The following is a 17,828-nucleotide window of genomic DNA, read 5'->3' as shown; positions in this document are numbered from 1 at the left end:
ACCTGCCTTACTCTTTCCTTAGAAAGGACTTTTCTTGGAAAAGGGCCTCAAAAGAGCCAATAAAAGTCAGTAGGGAAGTTATCGTTTAATGGGAACAGAATTTTCATTTGGGATGATGAAAGAGTTCTGGAGATGGATGGTGGACATGGTTGCACAATAATGTGAATGTACTTAATTATTAAAAAATAACTAAAACAGTAAATTTTATGTTGTAAATATTTGACCACAATTAAAACTCAAAAAGGAAAGAAAGAAAGAAAGAAAGAAAGAAAGAAAGAAAGAAAGAAAGAAAGAAAGAAAGAAAGAGCAATCTATAGCAGTCACTCTGAAGTGGAGGGATTAACATTTTACTGAGCCCCAGCTGAGAGATGGGCATGTGCTAGGAATCCATAGAGCTTTGTAAACCTTACAGGGACAACAGCGAGTGGGCACGATGAGTGATGTCATAGCAACTCATGGACGGAGACCAGAATTGAAGTGATTTTCTTAAGATTACATGGGAGTGGGAGGTCCATCATTCGAACCCAGGTCTTTCTGAACTTATTTGGCCATAGGTGTCCAGGTCTAAAGGAAAGCTGGAAAAACTGGAGCAAAACAGTTTGGGGTTTGGGTCTTGCCCAGAGGGCTTTTTTAAATGGTACAAAAGTACTGGGAAGGTTCATTTTGTTGCTTTTATGTCTCTTCCTGGGGTCCTCATCCTTCTTGAATGGAGGGGCAGTCATTGCCGACAGCACGTGGCCCCTCAGGGAGAGGGGGACCCAGTGGAAATCTCCACTTGCTGGCTTTGGTGCTCAGATAAGGGTCTGGAGATTCCGTTTTGTTGTGGCTGCCCCCAGAATGGTCGTTCCTGAGCTGCCTGAGTGACAGCCGGATGTGCTGCTGGGTGCGGTCGCATTCGGACAGTCCATATCCACTGCACACCCGTGGTGCTTCAGGCCAAGATAAGCAAGCTCCTCGCTAGTCTCCCCCTCCACTCCCCTGCCCAGCAAGCCCAGGCCCCGGGCTGCCTCGCCTGCCTGCAGCTTTCACTGGAGCCCAGCCATACTCCTGCCACCATTCTCATTCTGATGTTGTCTTTTCCTTTCCCCCTTATCTTTGCCCTTCTTGATTTCGAACTTGAATAGAAAACTTTTTGTTCCTGCAAGTGGAAACTCCCTCGTCCTCTCCCATTCGTTGTCAGCCTTCCTGTCGTGTTTCCTCAGGCTCGAGGCATGTCCTGGCATTCGGGGTTTTTCCACCCAGCAGCCCTCTATGGAGACTGTGGTCTGGCCTCCATAGGGAGCCACACAGGTATCCTCCCACCCCCTCAGCTACCTGTGCCAGCCTCTGGGCTACCCAGACAGTATCGTCGTCCTCAAGCTTTGAAACGTAGACTGTGCCTGGTTGTACCTGGTTCGTCCATCATGAGCTGACTTTATTTCTTTTATTTTCTGTGAAGTAGGCCCTCTGAAATAAAATGATATGTAGGCAGCACCAGACTTGGGGCGCGGGGGGCGGGGGGGAAGTGGATGTGGAAATCAACATTGAAAATGAAATTATGTGGGGAGCTTAAAGTGGTGTCTTTAAGTTTTTGATTTCTTAATTTTATTTTTAAAAATTTATTTTTATCTTATTTTTAAAACTTTAAAGCTTTATTTTTCAGCAGGTCAACCAGCGAGGAAGAATGAGAGTCTTGTTTCTCAGATTTCTATTAAGTTCTTTCTTGGGCACAGAGTTCATGTGGGTCCTTGTGCTTAAAAAAAAAACCAAACAAACCAAAAGCAAAAAAAAAAATCATGCTTAATAAAAGTCATACAATTTATACTATAAATCTAGAACATTTTAAAGAAAAAAGATTAAAAGTCAGATAATCCTTCCATGTAGACATAATTTGTTAGCATGTGGGTGTATGTTTTCATATATACATATACTTGTGTTGTCTTTCTTTAAAAACAAAGTGGAGAGCTTACTATTTCCTTTTGTCTCCCCCATATTATACTGGAAGCATTTGGGCGTTTTCCCATGCCAGTAAATGAAGCTTAAAAGCATCCCTTGGATAGGCCCTGGGTTGATTCCCTTCGGGGGAATGCACTCACAGTGTTGCACGGTTGTAAATAACATCCTTGTAGTCAAGTCCGGTGACCTCACCTGTGATTATCTCCTCGGGAGGGGATCCTAGAAGTAGTCTTATTGGGTAAAAGGATGTACGAATTTTTGCATTTCTTCCGTGTGCATACATTGTTTCCTAAGACAACTTGTACTAAAATAGACATTCCTCCAGCAGGGAAAGAGTGTCTGTTTTCTCTTTAGCATTTTGTGTTCATAATTGTCGGTAATTTGTGAAGTGAAAAGTGGTACCTCACTGGTCTCATAATGTAAAATCAATTATTAGTAAGGTTCAGTTCTTTCACTGTGTGTATTGGCCAATTTTATTTCTTTCATTAGTTTGTTCACATCCTTTGGCAGCTAGTCAGCGAGGTGTTAGCATTCTTCTTGTACATTTGGAAGAGCTCCTATGGCAGGAACCCTTCGTCACAATTACAGGCATTTTCTGCACCAGCTTATTTGCCTCTTCGTTTTGTTGATTGTATGTATGAGTTTGTGTGTTTATATGTGAACAAGTTTTTTATTTTCAGATAGACAGATCTATGTTTATGTGTGTTGTTTTGTTTTTGTTAATACTGGCCTGAGGATATTTTTTCCATTGACTTTTAGAGAATGAAAGGAAGGAAGGCAAGGAGGGAGGGAGGGAGGGAGAGAGAGAAACATTGATATGAGAGACACATTGATTGGTTGCCTCCAGTACATGCCCTAACCAGGGGCGGGGATGGAACCTGTAACCCAGGTACATGCCCTTGACTGAGAATCGAACCCTCAACCCTTTGGTGTGCAGGCTGACGCTCTAACCGTTGAGCACACTAGCCAGGGCAGATCCATGTTTATGTTTTTTCTCTCTCTTTTATGGTTATTATAAGTATTCAAGATTTTCTTCTAAGTTTGGGGGGGATAAAACTTTTAGTTTGACTCTGTAATCCACCTGAAGCTTATTTTGGTGAAAAGTATGAGTAATAATCTGTATTTGTTCTCAAAAGATGCCTTTCCCAGCTCAGTCTCTTGAAATATGATTCCTCTCCTCACTGACCCATAACACAATTCTCATATGTTGGAGCCCTCTTTCTGGACCATCTATCATTTTTGATTGTCAGATGCTGCTTGGATTAAAGCAGCTTTGAGCCCTCCTTATCGCCCTTTCTCAAGATAATTTCATACAAAGTTAAGAGTCACTTTGTGTTGGTCAAAAAAGAAAAATTCCCCCTGGGAATCAATTCAATGAAAGACAGTGGGACTTCAATTAAAAAAAAAAAATGAGTGGCATGAGTAAGGATCCATTTCCCAAAATAAGACTTTGTGCCGTTGTGAAAATTCAGTCAGGCATCGCACCACGTCTGTGCACCAGCTGAAGAATCCACAGGACAGTCAGCTGTCAGAAAGGGCTCCCAGGCTCCCGCAGTGAGAGAACTGGTGCTATTTCCAGTCCAGAGGCAGCCTCTGGTTTTCAGATGCTGCCATGTCCTGGCTTACATATCTTTTATTAGGGTCACAGCTTCGTGTTCTGAAAACAGAGCCGGTTCCAGTGCTGTTGGTCCACGGGGGCTCCTCTGCCCTTTCCTATCTGGGTGGGAACCTCTCACCCGAGGGCGGATACACGGGTGTCTTCCCAGCTGTGAGATGACCAGCGGTTTCCTGATCTTGGCCCCTGGGGCTCCACAAAGGTTCTTCAGGGGTTTTACAATCTGTGATGCATTTTATGCCCAACAATCAAGATTTGAATCAGCTGAGTGTTGCAGAGCTTATTTTATGTATTTGTTCTCTGTAGGGTTTTGTTTTGCTTGTTGCTGAAATGTTTGCAAAGTACTGACCTAGATAGTCTAGGGCAGTGGTCGGCAAACTCATTAGTCAACAGAGCCAAATATCAACAGTACAATGATTGAAATTTCTTTTGAGAGCCAAATTTTTTAAACTTAAACTATATAGGTAGGTACATTGTTATTAACTTAATTAGGGTACTCCTAAGCTGGCCTTTGCTAAAAATGTCCTCAATCTGATTGAGGTACGTTCGCTGAGGTCGACCCCTTCCAACTCGTCTTGTATACTTGTTTTGTCTATCTCCTTTCGTTCATCCTCTCTATATGTCCAAACCATCTCAACATACCTTTCTCAATCCTTGACACTACATCTTCTTTCACTCCACACCGTTCCCTGTACGTGCACGCCCGCATGTGGTATTTTGTGGAAGAGCCACACTCAAGGGGCCAAAGAGCCACATGTGGCTCGCGAGCCGCGGTTTGCCGACCACTGGTCTAAGGTCTTAGAGTTGTAAAATCATAGAGTTTTATACTCTATGTAGTCTCCGGGTGTCAAATTCTGTGCTCCTATAGGATCCCATATTTTCTCTCCTCACCCCCGCAGCCCCCTTTTCCCCTCCCTCCCTCCCTCCCTCCTCCCTCTCTCTCTCTCTCTCTCTCTCTCTCTCTCTCTCTCTCTCTCTCTCTCTCTTTCTTTCTTTCTTTCTTTCGTTTGTTTCCCTCGTTGCCTGGTGGCTTGGGATATGCTCATGATTATATCCAGGTGTGAGTTCCTCCCTCATTCATCTTTGTGCCACCAGAAGCAGTTCATGACGTGAGCTGTGTTCTTTCTGTCTCAGGCGGGGAACGTGGTGACAGGGGAGATGGTGGAAGAGCTGATTCTCTCCGGAGCAGATATAATCAAAGTGGGAGTTGGACCAGGTAAGACTTGCCAGGAGAACAGCAGGGGGTGTGTGTGTGCGGGGAGGAATGGGGTCTGGGGCTCACAGGGGCTGGAGATGGCCAGAAGGGAGCCCACGAGTGACCCACCCACAAGTTTAAAGTACATTTCTTTTGGATCTCATTGAGCTTCCACAGAAGCTCCTCATTAGAAATGTCATTGAGTTGCCATCTGATGCCCCCGGGTAACTTGTCAAGGAGCGTAGGAGTGGTTAGGATGTGAGGTCCAGGTTTTAGAGCAGTGATGGTGAACCTTTTGAGCTCGGCGTGTCAGCATTTTGAAAAACCCTAACTTAACTCTGGTGCCGTGTCACATATAGAAATGTTTTGATATTTGCAACCATAGTAAAACAAAGACTTATATTTTTGATATTTATTTTATATATTCAAATGCCATTTAACAAAGAAAAATCAACCAAAAAAATGAGTTTGCGTGTCAAAGGTTCGCCATCACTGTTTTAGAGTGTAACTGTGGAAGAGAAACATGCAGATTTCGTTCATGACCACATATACTGTGAAGAGGAAGATGAGGGCTGAAGAATCCCTGGGACAGTTCGTGGACATGAATAACTCAGGTTTCCGTGAGTGTTTGAGGGACCCCAAACACTGCAAGTAGCATGTGGCTGTGAGGCCATATTGAACTTGACCCATGTGTCGCCCAGGTAGTTAGCACTTGGGCTTCTCACTTGGTACATATTCATATCAGATTTGCCCAATTCTTCTTGGCACCCTCTCCTAAAACTGCTCATTGGTGTCTTGAGGGAACAAGGTGGAGCCTTTCTATTCTTATACTGGTGGCTCCACTTTCTCTCGGGGCCAGTTGGCATTCACTGTCCCCTCTGGCCATACCTGAGCTGAGCTTCCGTGTTTTTAAATTCTTCCTTCATATTCATTATTAACCAGACACTAAAATGGGAGCCAAGGAAAGAAGATACACATTTTCAGTTGGGAATAAAAACAGCAAAGACTGAAAAAAAAATAGTGCCTACCCAGCCTGGCTGGTGTGGCTCAGAGGTTGAGCATCGACCCATGAACCAAGACTTCATTGGTTCGATGCCTGATTGTGGGCTCGATCCCCACCCAGCAGGGGGCATGCAGGAGGCAGCCAATCAATGTTTCTCTCTCATCCATGGTCTCTCTATCCCACTCCCTTCCTCTCTCTCTAAAAATAAATAAAAACATAGTTTTAAAAAATATTGCCTACCCAAAAAAACATTACCAAAAAAGGAAGCAAATCATAAGCTAACAGGAGAAGCATGTGGGTAAGTGCTGCTGGGAGAAGACATCTTTGGGCTGTGATTCACACACTTGTCAACCTTGAGAGAAAAGGAGAGCCATGAGGGACTGTGATGGAAGAAGAGCCCTATAGGCCCAATCAGGCCCCTGAGCCATTAACACACAGGAGAGTGTCAAGATTGGGCTTTTTCTATTGCCACTCACCTAAGCCAATTTGTAACACACTCTGAGCCAGCGGTCGCCAACCTTCCGGACCTCATGGACCACCAGTGGTCCGCAGACCACCGGTTGGCGACCTCCGCTCTGAACAACAGGAAAGACAACTCTGGTCTTTACTGAGTGTCTGTTGTTGTTGAAAGTCAAAAAAAGGATAAGGCCCAGCTCCTGCTTACAAGGAGCTCCCGCTTAGGACGGGCTGCAATAGGCCAGGCTTGTAATAGAATAGAACAGGCTGGAAGTAGACCTGCAGGACTCTTGCTCCTAAGGCAGGGGAGCGCGCCAGCTACCTGTTTAATCAGAAACACGTGTTGAGTGTCCTGTGGCTGCCGTTGTGCGGGTGGGTGCTGTACGGCATGTGGGGGCGCACAGCATTCTTGGAGGAGCCGTTCCTGATGTGATCTCGGGCACTCAGCTGTGCGCGGTGTCTGCATGCGCGTCCTCTGTGTGTTTCCCTGGAGACTGACTGCCCTCCCGCGGGCACCGTGTGACCCCTGGCTGTCTGTCTGGAACAGCCGTGACTGAGCAGGATCAGTGGCTCCCTTTGAGCCTGACGTATTGGAGCTGCTTCTTTAATTTAATTGGAGATTATATTGACATTTCACAAATTCTTTCGAGTGCAAACACTGAGTAATGTGTATGTAAATGACAGCACTAAACAAGGTCCATTAATGAATAACTCCCAGGAGCTGGGAGAAAGCATTGAACTTGGGTGCCCCTGCTGCTAGGACTGGGAGAAATATGGGCCCAGTTTCTCGCTTTAACCTGGGGGTTCATCAGGTCCTCGCCCACCTTAGTCCTGAGAGGAGCCTGCCTGCCCCCGGAGAGGACTTCTCTGGGCCGTGGGTCCAGAGCGGACCCCGGGGCTGGACTCACAGAGTCTGGGCAGGTGCCATCCTCAGAGTAGACTCGGAAACTAGAAATGAAGAGAGCAAAGCAGATCTTTCAAAAACGTGTTGCATTTAGGAGGTTTTTACTGCTCTGATTGGGTAGAAGACTGTTTGAGGTCTCCTAGGAGCCACATGGAAATGCCGACCATCAAAAAGTACAACTCTAACCTTAACTAAATTTAAATAATTTCATATTAAATATTTAATATTTAGAAAAAGACCTCTCCCCTGCCCTCTCCTTACCTGTGCGGAGCTCTGGGCCTCTGCACCGAGGCCCCTGCTTCCCTTGAGGATCTAGCACTTGAGGGGGAAGAGGGCTAAAGCCAGTTCCGACCCAGAGCCGGAGATGATGAAGCTGTGCCTCTGCCTCACACAGCGCACGCACGGGTTGGCTCCAGGATTGTGAGTGCACATGGAAGGGATGGACGTAAAGAGGTGGGTCTCGGCCTGCAGCAGGATAGATGCAGGAGAAGGGGCTCTCCTATCCTGTTTTCTTGGGGAAGCGAGGCCTGGGAGTATGGGCATGGTTCTCTGTCTGACCCTGTTCCTAAGGACGCCTGGGAGACATTTGTGGGACGCTGTGAAGCTGCTGGTGGGGTGGGAGCGGGAGAGGAGGCCGGGGCTCTGAGCACCTCACCCCCAGCGCTGGCGGGCAGAGGAGGGGTTTAGGGCACTCCGTTGTTGACACCAGGGGACCTCCAGCAGGAACTGGCTGAGTGTGAGGCAGTGGCGCCAGGGATGTGGGTGACTGATCCATTCTTGAACTCTCAGATGCTTTCGGTGACTATTTGCAGCGCTCTAGGTCCGGGCTCTATTCTCAGTGCTCTACAGCAGTGGTGGCAAACTGCGGCCCCTTGAGTGTGGCTTTTCCACAAAATACCACATAACGGTGCACACGTACAGTGCGATTGAAACTTTGTGGCCACACTCAAGGGGCCAAAGAGCCCCGCCTGTGGCTCGCGAGCCGCAGTTTGTCGACCACTGCTCTGCAGGACAGAGCATCCAGCAGCCTACCAACCAGCAGAGAACACTGGTCCTTGGTTCTGACACAAATAATTGTTTAAGTGCCTCTTTTTTTAAATGAATGCAGTGAGAACAACTTCCCTGAGGCAGTGACATTTAAGATGAAGCCTGGAAGATGAGAAAGGGTTGGCAAGACAGGGAGGGGGGCATAGGGGGTATGCAGAGGGGAGTGTTTGGACAGGGAACATCATGTACAGAGACTCCCTAGGTGGGAAGAAACTGGCTGTACAGGAGGAACTGGAAGGTCAGAGTGGCTGGAGTGTGGGCAGCGGGAGGGGCGGTTCCCCGGGGGTTTGATTGGGTGTCTCGGAGCAGGGTGTACACTTGCTGGGAGGAAGGGTGGGTCTGGAGCAAGCAGGCATTTGCGGGAGCCTCTGGCGTGACTTGGCTGGGACCTAACTGGGATGACGGGATGGGCGACCAGGACTGGCCGTGGCCGTGGGAAAGACAGAGGCCAAGAGGACAAAGGCATTTAGGCGGCTTGTGTGGGTCCTGAGTGGAGGCTGACCTCGGAGCCCAGCTGGATGCGGATTCGGACAGGGTTGGAGGCGGACTGTGAGATCATGGAGAGCAGCAGGCTGGGCATGTTGAGGACAGACTTGGGTGAGAGTGAGGGTGAGGGGACAGGCTTAGGGTTAGTGCCAAGTACTGGGCCAAATGATTTTATTCCCTATGCCATTTAATTTCTACCCTGTGAGGCCAATGTTTTAATTTCCATGCCACAGGCGAGGCCTGGAGGCCTGGAGAAGTAAGTAATTTGACAAAAGTGGAAAGTCCAGAGGCTGGAGGCTGTGGGAGGAATCGAGGAGGTCCCTTGAAATGTAGTATGTTTGTGTGGGAGAGGGAAGGACGGCGAGAAGGGATGGGAGCTTAAGTGTGGAGAGTCAGTGCTCGGCCAGGAAGGGGAGCTGCTGTCGTAGGGGAGAGTGACGGTGGCAGGTTATGGGGTGGGCTGTGTTTTGGATGTGAGCAGGTGACAGCTCTGAGGACGCGAAGGGCTGCACGGCCACACAGCGCACTTTTAACCATCTCTGTGGAGTTGCTGGGCAGTCCCTCCTCGCGCCTCTCCTCTGCCATGTGACAGTGAGGGAGGCTCATGTTGTGTCCCATTCTGCTCATCCATGAACCATCTCTGTCTTCCATCCAGGTTCCGTGTGCACCACCCGCACCAAGACGGGGGTGGGGTACCCCCAGCTGAGTGCCGTGATTGAATGCGCAGACTCTGCCCACGGCCTGAAGGGGCACATCATCTCTGTAAGTCTCCAAGCGGGGCTGGGGGAAGGGGAGGGGGCATCTCAGGATTGCAGGCTCCGAGGCAGCCCTGCTTCCAGTCGCCTTTCACCCAGCAGCATCCTGTGGGCCAGGGAGTGAGCAGTATGTGGTCACAGCTCACACAGTGAGCAAGGTGGGCACATGAGTAAGAATTCTGGTCAGTAACAACTCAGAGTGGTAGGCAGCACGATGGAGGGTAGGTGGGGAGCGTTGAGGGAGTGAGAGGGCCGCCCCAGATGGGGTCTTACACAAGAGACATGTGTTGTCTCACAGCCAGGAGGCCTCAGATGAAGTCCGAGATGAAGGTGTCAGCAGGGCCACGGACACTCTAACTCTGGGAAGTCTCTGTTCCAGGCCTCTCGAGCTTCTGATAGTTCCTTGGCTTGTGGCACCATAATTGCAGTTTTCATACGGTGCCCTCCCTGTGTGCATGTCTGTCTTTGTGTCCAAATTTATCCTTCTTATAAGAACATCAGTCCTTGGATTAGAAGCCCGTCCTGTCCTCCTTCAGGCTGACCTCACCTTCGCTGATCACATCTCAGCGGTGCGGATGTGCCAGCGGGTCAGCAGGTGCCAGAGAGAGAGCAGATGCGGTGGCGTGGTGGGGGCAGCAGTTAGATTTTTGCGGGTTGAGACGAGTACGGGAAGGAGGTGAGGGGAGGCAGAGACAGTGGCCTGACACTTTCATGAAGCTCCTGGAAGAACACTTCCAGAGTGCTCAGGGGATTGAATGGATATCGAGATGAAATCCTCACTTTATCTGTAATTCTACTCCACCTTATTGCCATGGCCACAGTGCAGAGTTGGAGAGAGTTGTCTCTCTCCTTCTACATGAGGTGCTCAGACAGGACAGCGCGTGTCCATACCAATTGGACCAACTCAGATAGAACCATGGCTTCCGTTTATTGGATGATGCATATGTGAAATTTTGTTTTGTTTTTGTACAAATTCTGAAGTAGTGACATAGTTTTAGTGGTTCTATAACAATGGACTCATATTGAATATAGTAAATTAAATCTTCAGATCTTTTCAGTTGCTAAGCTATGCTCCCACATTAAATGCTAGGTTATTTTTTTTTTAAGTCCAAATGCTTTGAATTTCATATCTCTGGGAAATGATATCTTGTTGATTTTGGCTCAGCATTTCAGCTGTTGAGGTTTGATTCCTGGACCTGCTTGGCGGGTGTGCTAACACTCATTAAACGTCACGTATGCATATTGTCCCCCTTGAGCCTTATCACAGCCTGAGCTGCAGCTGTTGCTTCCCCACTTGTGGTCTCCAGGTAACAACTAAGCCAGGAGGCAGGTCATTAACTCCAGCTCTAGAGCTGATTGCCTGGGCTCCTAATTCTTCAGGCCTTTCATCTACCCATCCATCCAGTCGGCAAGTCTTCATTGAGCTTCTACTGTGTGCTAGAAGCTGGTAAATGACTGAGGTTGATTGGTTGCAGACGGAGTTCTAAGGCCTCCTCTCAAGGCCCTTCCCTTTAGCTTTTGCCACAACGAACAAATTAACAGCCACTTATTAAACAACTAGTGTGTACGAGGCTGACACAAAGTTGTCATCCTGCATTTGCTGAGTGAGGTGACTGACCGAGAAGTCATCAGACTGCACTCTCTCCAGTGTGCCCGTGGTTCTCAGAGGCTCACAGTAGCCTTTTCTTGGGCTGACTGCATGAGAATCACCTGAGAAGCTTTGTACAGTTGACATTCCTGGACCCCATCCTGGTGAATTTGACTTTTCAGAGGTTGGCCCTCAATGCACCATGTCTCATCAGCCATAAGTCTCTATTACCATCAAGAATCTTAATCAGAATTCAGATTCTCTATTGTACACCTTGAATGGCTATCATTTCCAAATTGGTGGAGGTCAAATTCGTAGGTTTACTATGAACACACTCCATGATCCCCTACGTGTGCCTTTCCAGAAATGTCACACTTGCTTAGTTCACGGGACCGTTTGTGGGAGGGGTGGAGGCTCTGCTAGCACCGCAGTGACTGACGGCAATCGGTTTGGGCTCCGTGCACAGCACACCTAGTTTCTAGCTTATTTCAGCAGTTCTGCAAGCGCGGTGCCCAGAACAGCAGCATCAGTATGAACTGAGCACTTGTTAGGGACACTCGGATCCCATCCAGACCCGAATCTGGAACGCGGATGGTGAGGCCCTGGAGCAGCCGTGGGCAAACTATGGCCTGTGGGCCGCATCCGGCTCGTTTGAAATGAATAAAACTAAAAAAAAAAAGACCGTACCCTTTTATGTAATGATGTTTACTTTGAATTTATATTAGTTCACACAAACACTCCATCCATGCTTTTGTTCCGGCCCTCCGGTCCAGTTTAAGAGCCCATTGTGGCCCTCGAGTCAAAAAGTTTGCCCACCCCTGCCCTGGAGTCTGTTTTCACAAGCCCCCCAGGTGCTCCTGATGTGCTATCAAGACTGAGAACTGCTGGCTTGGCTTCTGTAGTTCGGGTCACTGTTCGAGAGGCAGGTCTCATCTGCTAGCGCCAGGGAACGAGCGGACTTGTCAGCTGGGGGCAGTGTGGCCTGGTGCTCCGAGGGTCTTAACTTCCCATTAACGGGAGAGGTTTCCTAGATGGGGTTAGGAGTTCAGTTTGATCAAATGAAGTTCGCAGACTTATGTGGGGTCTGTAGGCTTGACTTCAGCTCCTTCCTTCTGCCCAGCTGAGTGTCTTAGGCTTCAGAGCCGCCATTTTACCCACCATCCCTTTGACTAATGGAGTTTCACAAGTAGTTTTCTCCCAATCACCGGCTGTCCTAACCCCACTGGAAACCCATCAGACATTTTGGATCCTGCCACTCCGTCCAGTTGCCTTCCAGCTGTCTCATTTCCCCCCTTAGCTGCTGAGTTAGCACATCCACGCTAGTGACATGCAGAAGGAAGCCACAGCATAGTCTGTTCAGCAGGTGCTTACACCCAAGAGGCTGGACTTGAGTCAGATTTCTATTTATTGTGGCCCACATGGGCTCTGAGAGGCAGAGAGCTAAAAAATTCAGGAATCCTCCCCCTGCCCCCGTGTAGGTAAAGATGAAGGTGTGACCAGTTAATTCTGTCTTGTCATCTGCTAAAGACATCACACAAAGGAGAGGATTTTAAAGGTGGAAACAACTTTGGAGGAAGTAATGGCTATCATTTATTGAGCATCTACTATCTGCCAGGCATACCATACATATAATCTTTAATCCTTGGAACAACTGTGGGTAGCTGTTATCTTTTGATAGGCGTGTTAGTCAGGGTTTTCTAGACAAACATCCAGTAGAGTGTGTGTGTGTGTGTGTGTGTGTGTGTGTGTGTGTGTGTGTAGAGAGAGAGAGAGAAAGAGAGAGAGTGAGAGATTTATTGGAAGGAACTGGTTCATGTGCTTATGGAGGGTGACAGGTGCCAAGATCTGCAGGATGACTCGGCAAGCTAGAGAAAGCTGATGGTGGAGTTCAGTCTGAGTCTGCAGGCCTGAGAACCAGGAAGAGCCAATATTTCAGTTGGAACCAGGAGGAAAAAGCTCACTTCCCAATTCAAAGGCAGCCAGTTAGGAAAAGTTCTCTTGAGAAGGGTCAACCTTTTTGTGCCATTTAAGCCTTCAACTGATTAGATGGGGCCCACCCACATTAGAGAGGGCGATCTGCTTTACTCAGTCTACTTGTTTAAATGTGACTCTTATCCACAAACACCCCACAGAAATATGAGGTTAATGTTTAACCAGTCAAGGTGACACACACAATTAGTAATCGTCCCAGGTGAGGAGACTGAGGCTTGGAGTCCTTAAGTAACTTGTTCAGGGTCACACTGCTGGTGGGCGGCAGAATCAGCACTCAGACCAAAGTCTGTTCATCTCCAGGGTTCCACTTTCTCCCCTGACCTTCGTCATTAAAAATAAGGAGACTCAAAGCAGGTGAAGGGCTTGCTGAAGTCACAAAGAGTGCAGGTTCTGCAGGACCCCAGGCCTGCCCATGTTCCCACCACATTGCTTTGGGAGACTTCAGCTTCATCTGTTCTACTAGAGGCCCGATGCACGAAATTCATGCAAGGGGCTCGGCCCTCGCAGCCGCAGCAGCTTGCCTCGGCCCTCGCAGCCCCGGCTTCGTCCGGAAGGTCGTCTGGAAGGTTGTTCAGCTGTCCAGTCTAATTAGCATATTATGCTTTTATTATTATAGATACCAAGACCCTTTCCCTTCAGAGTCTTCAAGCACAGAGTCAGGAATTAGCACTCACTGAACCATTGGAAGGGGAGGGATTTGCACCAACAACCCAAATGGCTTGGGCTTTGTAGCGCTTCACAGGACCTAAAAAAGGCCTGTGACTAGGCTGACTGGGATTAGTATTGTCTCTTCTTTACTCGTGCTCAACATGCTTATCACGGAGGTTGTGAGGTTCTGTTCATGACAGAGGGTCGGTTGATTCAAAGCAGCCCCCACCTTCTCCTTCCCTACACCCAGGCAGTGCCCTCTTCCCCTCATTGACCCTTGGCCAAGAAGTAAAGGTTGATCAGCAAATTTCCTATAATTTTATTGATTTAATGTAGGACTTTAGAAACAGCTAGACCTTTATTTAGAAATACCTACACAAATTCTTTCAAATAATTTTTTTAGGTTCGGAAATTTCCCCACCAAAAGTAGGTTTAGCTTAGAAAAAGTTAGAAAATGCAAATAAAGGTAAAGGAAATAAATATGACTAGAACTGACATCATCTTAGGACAGTGATGGCAAACCTATGACACGCGTGTCAGAGGTGACACATGAACTCATTTTTTTGGTTGATTTTTCTTTGTTAAATGGCATTTAAATATGTAAAATAAATATCAAAAATATAAATCTTTGTTTTACTATGGTTGCAAATATCAAAAAATTTCTATATGTGACACCGCACCAGCGTTAAGTTAGGGTTTTTCAAAATGCTGACACGGCGAGCTCAAAAGGTTCGCCATCACTGTCTTAGGATAAACACTGCTAACGTTTTGGTAGGTACGCTTCTAGACATTTTTAGAGTTTTCTCTGAACCACGGTTCTCGTCTTGTTCTTCTGTTATTATAGCTGTGTGACCTTGGCCAAGTCACGCAACCTTCCTGAGCCCCCCTTACCTCCCCACCCCCCTTTACAAAATATCAACTTCAGGTTCTTGTGGTGATTGAATAGACAAGGGAAGTTTGGAATAGTTCCTGGCTTATAGTAGGTGTTTGATTCAAATTTCTTCTGCCTACCCCATGCTTGCTTTTTCTACCCCTTATTTTATGGATGAGCAAGTCTTTTTCTTTTTTCTTTATTTTTTAAAGAAGAGGTAAGCTTGAACAGCACTCATGCGATGTGGTGCCTTTCCTACTAATATATAATGTTAACACTCTTGAAACACAAAACGAGCAACCCTCTGAGTGTCTGCACGCTCTTTTAGTACATGTGCTGCTGGAGCAAGCCCTGCACACTTTCTTTAAAACAAGCTTCCAGCAGCTACGAATGCTTCTGGATGAAAATCACTGTCTTCCTCGGGTCTCAGGGGGTTGTCCCTACTGCTCTGCCTCCTGAGAACATGAAATCATGCCTTGAACAAGTTTGGGAATCACCTGTAAATGGTAGCAGGGAGCGACCGCCGTGCCCTGAGGCATGATGTGACGTTGGGGTGCACTGGGTGACGTGTCATCAGCATGTTGCTCTGCAGTGTCTATTTCATGGCGGGCACCCAGACAGCGAGCAGAGGATGCTGGGAGTGTGACTTCTCTCTCCAGCACGCACAAGTCCTGTTCACTGCACGTCCGGTCCATCCTGGGAGCAGAGCCCACGTTCTCAGGGTCCTGGCAGCTCAGGTCTTCTGAGGCCTCATCACTGACCACTGATGTGGAATTTCAGGGCCCCACATGAGACACCCCAGCAGTTACAGGCTACTTACTCACAAGCAAGTGAGCAAAAGGCGTAAGGTGTGTGTGTGTGTGTGTGTGTGTGTGTGTGTGTGTGTGTGTGTTTAAAGTCACATATTGTTAGGGACCTATTTGTTGCTAATCTTCACCAGAGGATACTTTTCCATTACTTTTTCAGAGAGAGAGGATGGAGAGAAAAAGAAACATCAAATGTGAAGGAGACACATTGACTGGTCGCCTCCGGCATGCTCCCCAAACACGAAACCCAGTACATGTCCTTGCCCCAGAATGGAACCTGCGACCCTTCCATATGCAGGCCCATGCTCTAACCATCAAGCAACACCAGCCAGGGCTGTTAGGGACCTATTTTAACAGAAGCATGAGTTTATATCATCTGTTGAGGTTATAGCTTTGAAACCCTATTGTGTTGTCCTGGTTTAGATAAAGAGGTAAAGCACTTTAAAAATAATTGGCAGGACACGTGAAGGGCATACGGGTTGTACCTTTGAAAGGGAAACTCCAGCAGCTCACCCACCTTCCTGCCAATTGCAAAGCAAGGCGGTCTGTGTTCTTCCCAGTGCTCTTTGCCAATCTGAGGGCGGGTCCCACCTTTGGGCAACAGGCCCTTCCCTCTGAGACCTGCTGTTTCTCCAAGACCTGCACTGAGTTTGGGCTCTGTCACATCTCGCTGCCCTGAGCACCAGCCCGCCTGCCCCGTGTGTTTGCCTCCTGGCCTCTCCCTGTGGGTCTGGCTACTGCTCCAGACCACCCTCACGCCCTTCGCCTGCTTGGACCCCACACAGCCACACTGCGCATAGCAGGGAGCCTGGTCACGCAGTGCCCTTTGTGTACGTGAGGAAGCACAGTGGCTTTGCATCCGGGGAACCGGGTACTGCGTTGCTGGTGTTTAAACATAACCCCACCGGGCAGCCCAGGATAACAGGCTGTGCTGGGTGGGGAGGGTGGGTGTCAGACTAAGGTAACTGGGCACATTACATGAAGGGGAATTAGAAACACGAAGTGCCTGGAAACAGAAAGGAACGAACTCAGTGTCCTTTCTGGCTCTTAAAATAATTCAGCCCTTGTACTAAATAAATCTCGCCTCACACCAGGCAGGTGGGGAGAGTTGACTACTGAATGAGAGTGAACTTGGAGGGCGGGTGGCTGGGCGTGCTGGGTTAGGGGCTGGTGGGGGAGGAGGTCGGAGCCCCCCTGTTGTCTAGCACCTTCCCAGGCAGAGGGCAGGGCTGGGGTGGAAGGTGCCTGCTGAGGGGAGTGTTGGGCTTTGGCTCTGAGGGTTGTATACTTGGCTGGGGTGTGGGTATGGGTATCAACTCCCAGCACCCCAGGGGAGAGGGAGGGCCTGGTGAGCTCCCACTGACATCCTTGTTGCTCTCTCCTCTTTGAAGGATGGAGGCTGCACGTGTCCAGGAGATGTCGCCAAAGCCTTTGGTGAGGAGAATGGAGGGCGGGAGGGAGCGCCCTGACGCTGTGAGCTGGCTGTGGGGTGGGAACCTGGAACGGGGTGGGATCTGGAAGGAGGAGGTGGGACCTGCAGGGATGTTCTGGGTCAGTCCCGAGTGTCCTCTCCCTGGATTTCAGGCCCCACTGGCCCAAACCCTGGCATCAGTTTCATTCTGGCTTGTGGCAGAGCCGGGCGAGCACCCAGGGATAGAATTAGGGATGGCATCCTGCAGGCCAGGGGTGGGTGAAGTCACGGCTCAGAAATCACAGCTGAGAAGGCTCAGGCCCCTGAAGAAAGGACAGTACCAGGTCCAGATACGCAGTAACTACAGGGAGGGTCTGTGGGGAAACCCCATAGCGGGGTTGGCTTCTCAGAAGCAGTTTCTTACAGGAGGCTGAGGAGCCCGTTCCCCACTAGGGGGCAGCAGTGTCCAGCTGTGAGCCTGGTGGGTTGTTCTCAGGAAAGCACCTCAGCACCTCAACATGCTGTGCACACGCCCGCCCCCCCCCCCCGCCCCCCAGCTTAACCCGTGCAAACTTCCTTGTTCAGAAGTCAGAGCTGCCTGCACAGCTGGGCTCCCCAGCCTGTGAAGTGGGCGCCCTGTGTATTGACTGGCAGGAGGCAGAAACCAAACTCCCGCGGCTCCACCCTCCTTTCCTGACCTCACAGTCACATTTGCGGTTGATTTATTTGTTCTTTCTTGATGAAGGGAAACTTTCTGACGTGAGGGATGCCTGTGGCTCTTCCCCTCACCCGTGTGCCTCCCCGTCACTGGTTAAAGTTCACCCCCTAGAATGGCCTAGGCTTGGGCACTGGCTCTTATTCTGTTTTTAAACACTGATCGTGACCAAAGGAAACATGGGGCAGTGTTCTCAGCAGCTGGGTTAGTAGCAACCCTGGAGAATGTCCCAGGGACAAGGCTCCAAGAGGCAAATGACAAAGTCAGGGTCCCACCCTCAGGGCAGAGCAGGAAGCACACAGGCCTCCTGCGCTCCTGGCATGCTCAGTCACCTCGATGGAAGGACCACTGGCCAAGGACATTTCTACTGTTGATTTTTGAGCAGCATCTTCTCAGTGCTG

At 48.8% G+C, this 17,828-nt stretch overlaps 1 protein-coding gene across 2 annotated transcripts in view; it reads left to right on the top strand.

Annotated features, from left to right (window-relative positions):
• Window positions 1–17,828, top strand: part of GMPR (guanosine monophosphate reductase) — a 42,707-nt gene that overhangs the window by 19,276 nt on the left and 5,603 nt on the right. The window contains exons 5-7 of one of the 2 annotated variants that reach the window (XM_036349300.1): window positions 4,685–4,766; window positions 9,297–9,403; window positions 16,693–16,735. In XM_036349300.1, coding sequence (XP_036205193.1) covers window positions 4,685–4,766; window positions 9,297–9,403; window positions 16,693–16,735 — 232 coding nt within the window. The remainder of the gene's footprint in view (window positions 1–4,684; window positions 4,767–9,296; window positions 9,404–16,692; window positions 16,736–17,828) is intronic. The other variant, XM_036349302.1, reaches the window with a different exon arrangement.

The sequence above is a fragment of the Myotis myotis genome, unplaced genomic scaffold (genome assembly GCF_014108235.1).
Source record: "Myotis myotis isolate mMyoMyo1 unplaced genomic scaffold, mMyoMyo1.p scaffold_m19_p_2, whole genome shotgun sequence".
In the NCBI taxonomy this organism is placed as follows: Eukaryota; Metazoa; Chordata; class Mammalia; order Chiroptera; family Vespertilionidae; genus Myotis; species Myotis myotis.
The sequence above is the reverse complement of the archived record's forward strand: the minus strand, read 5'-3'. Positions and strand labels throughout refer to the sequence as shown.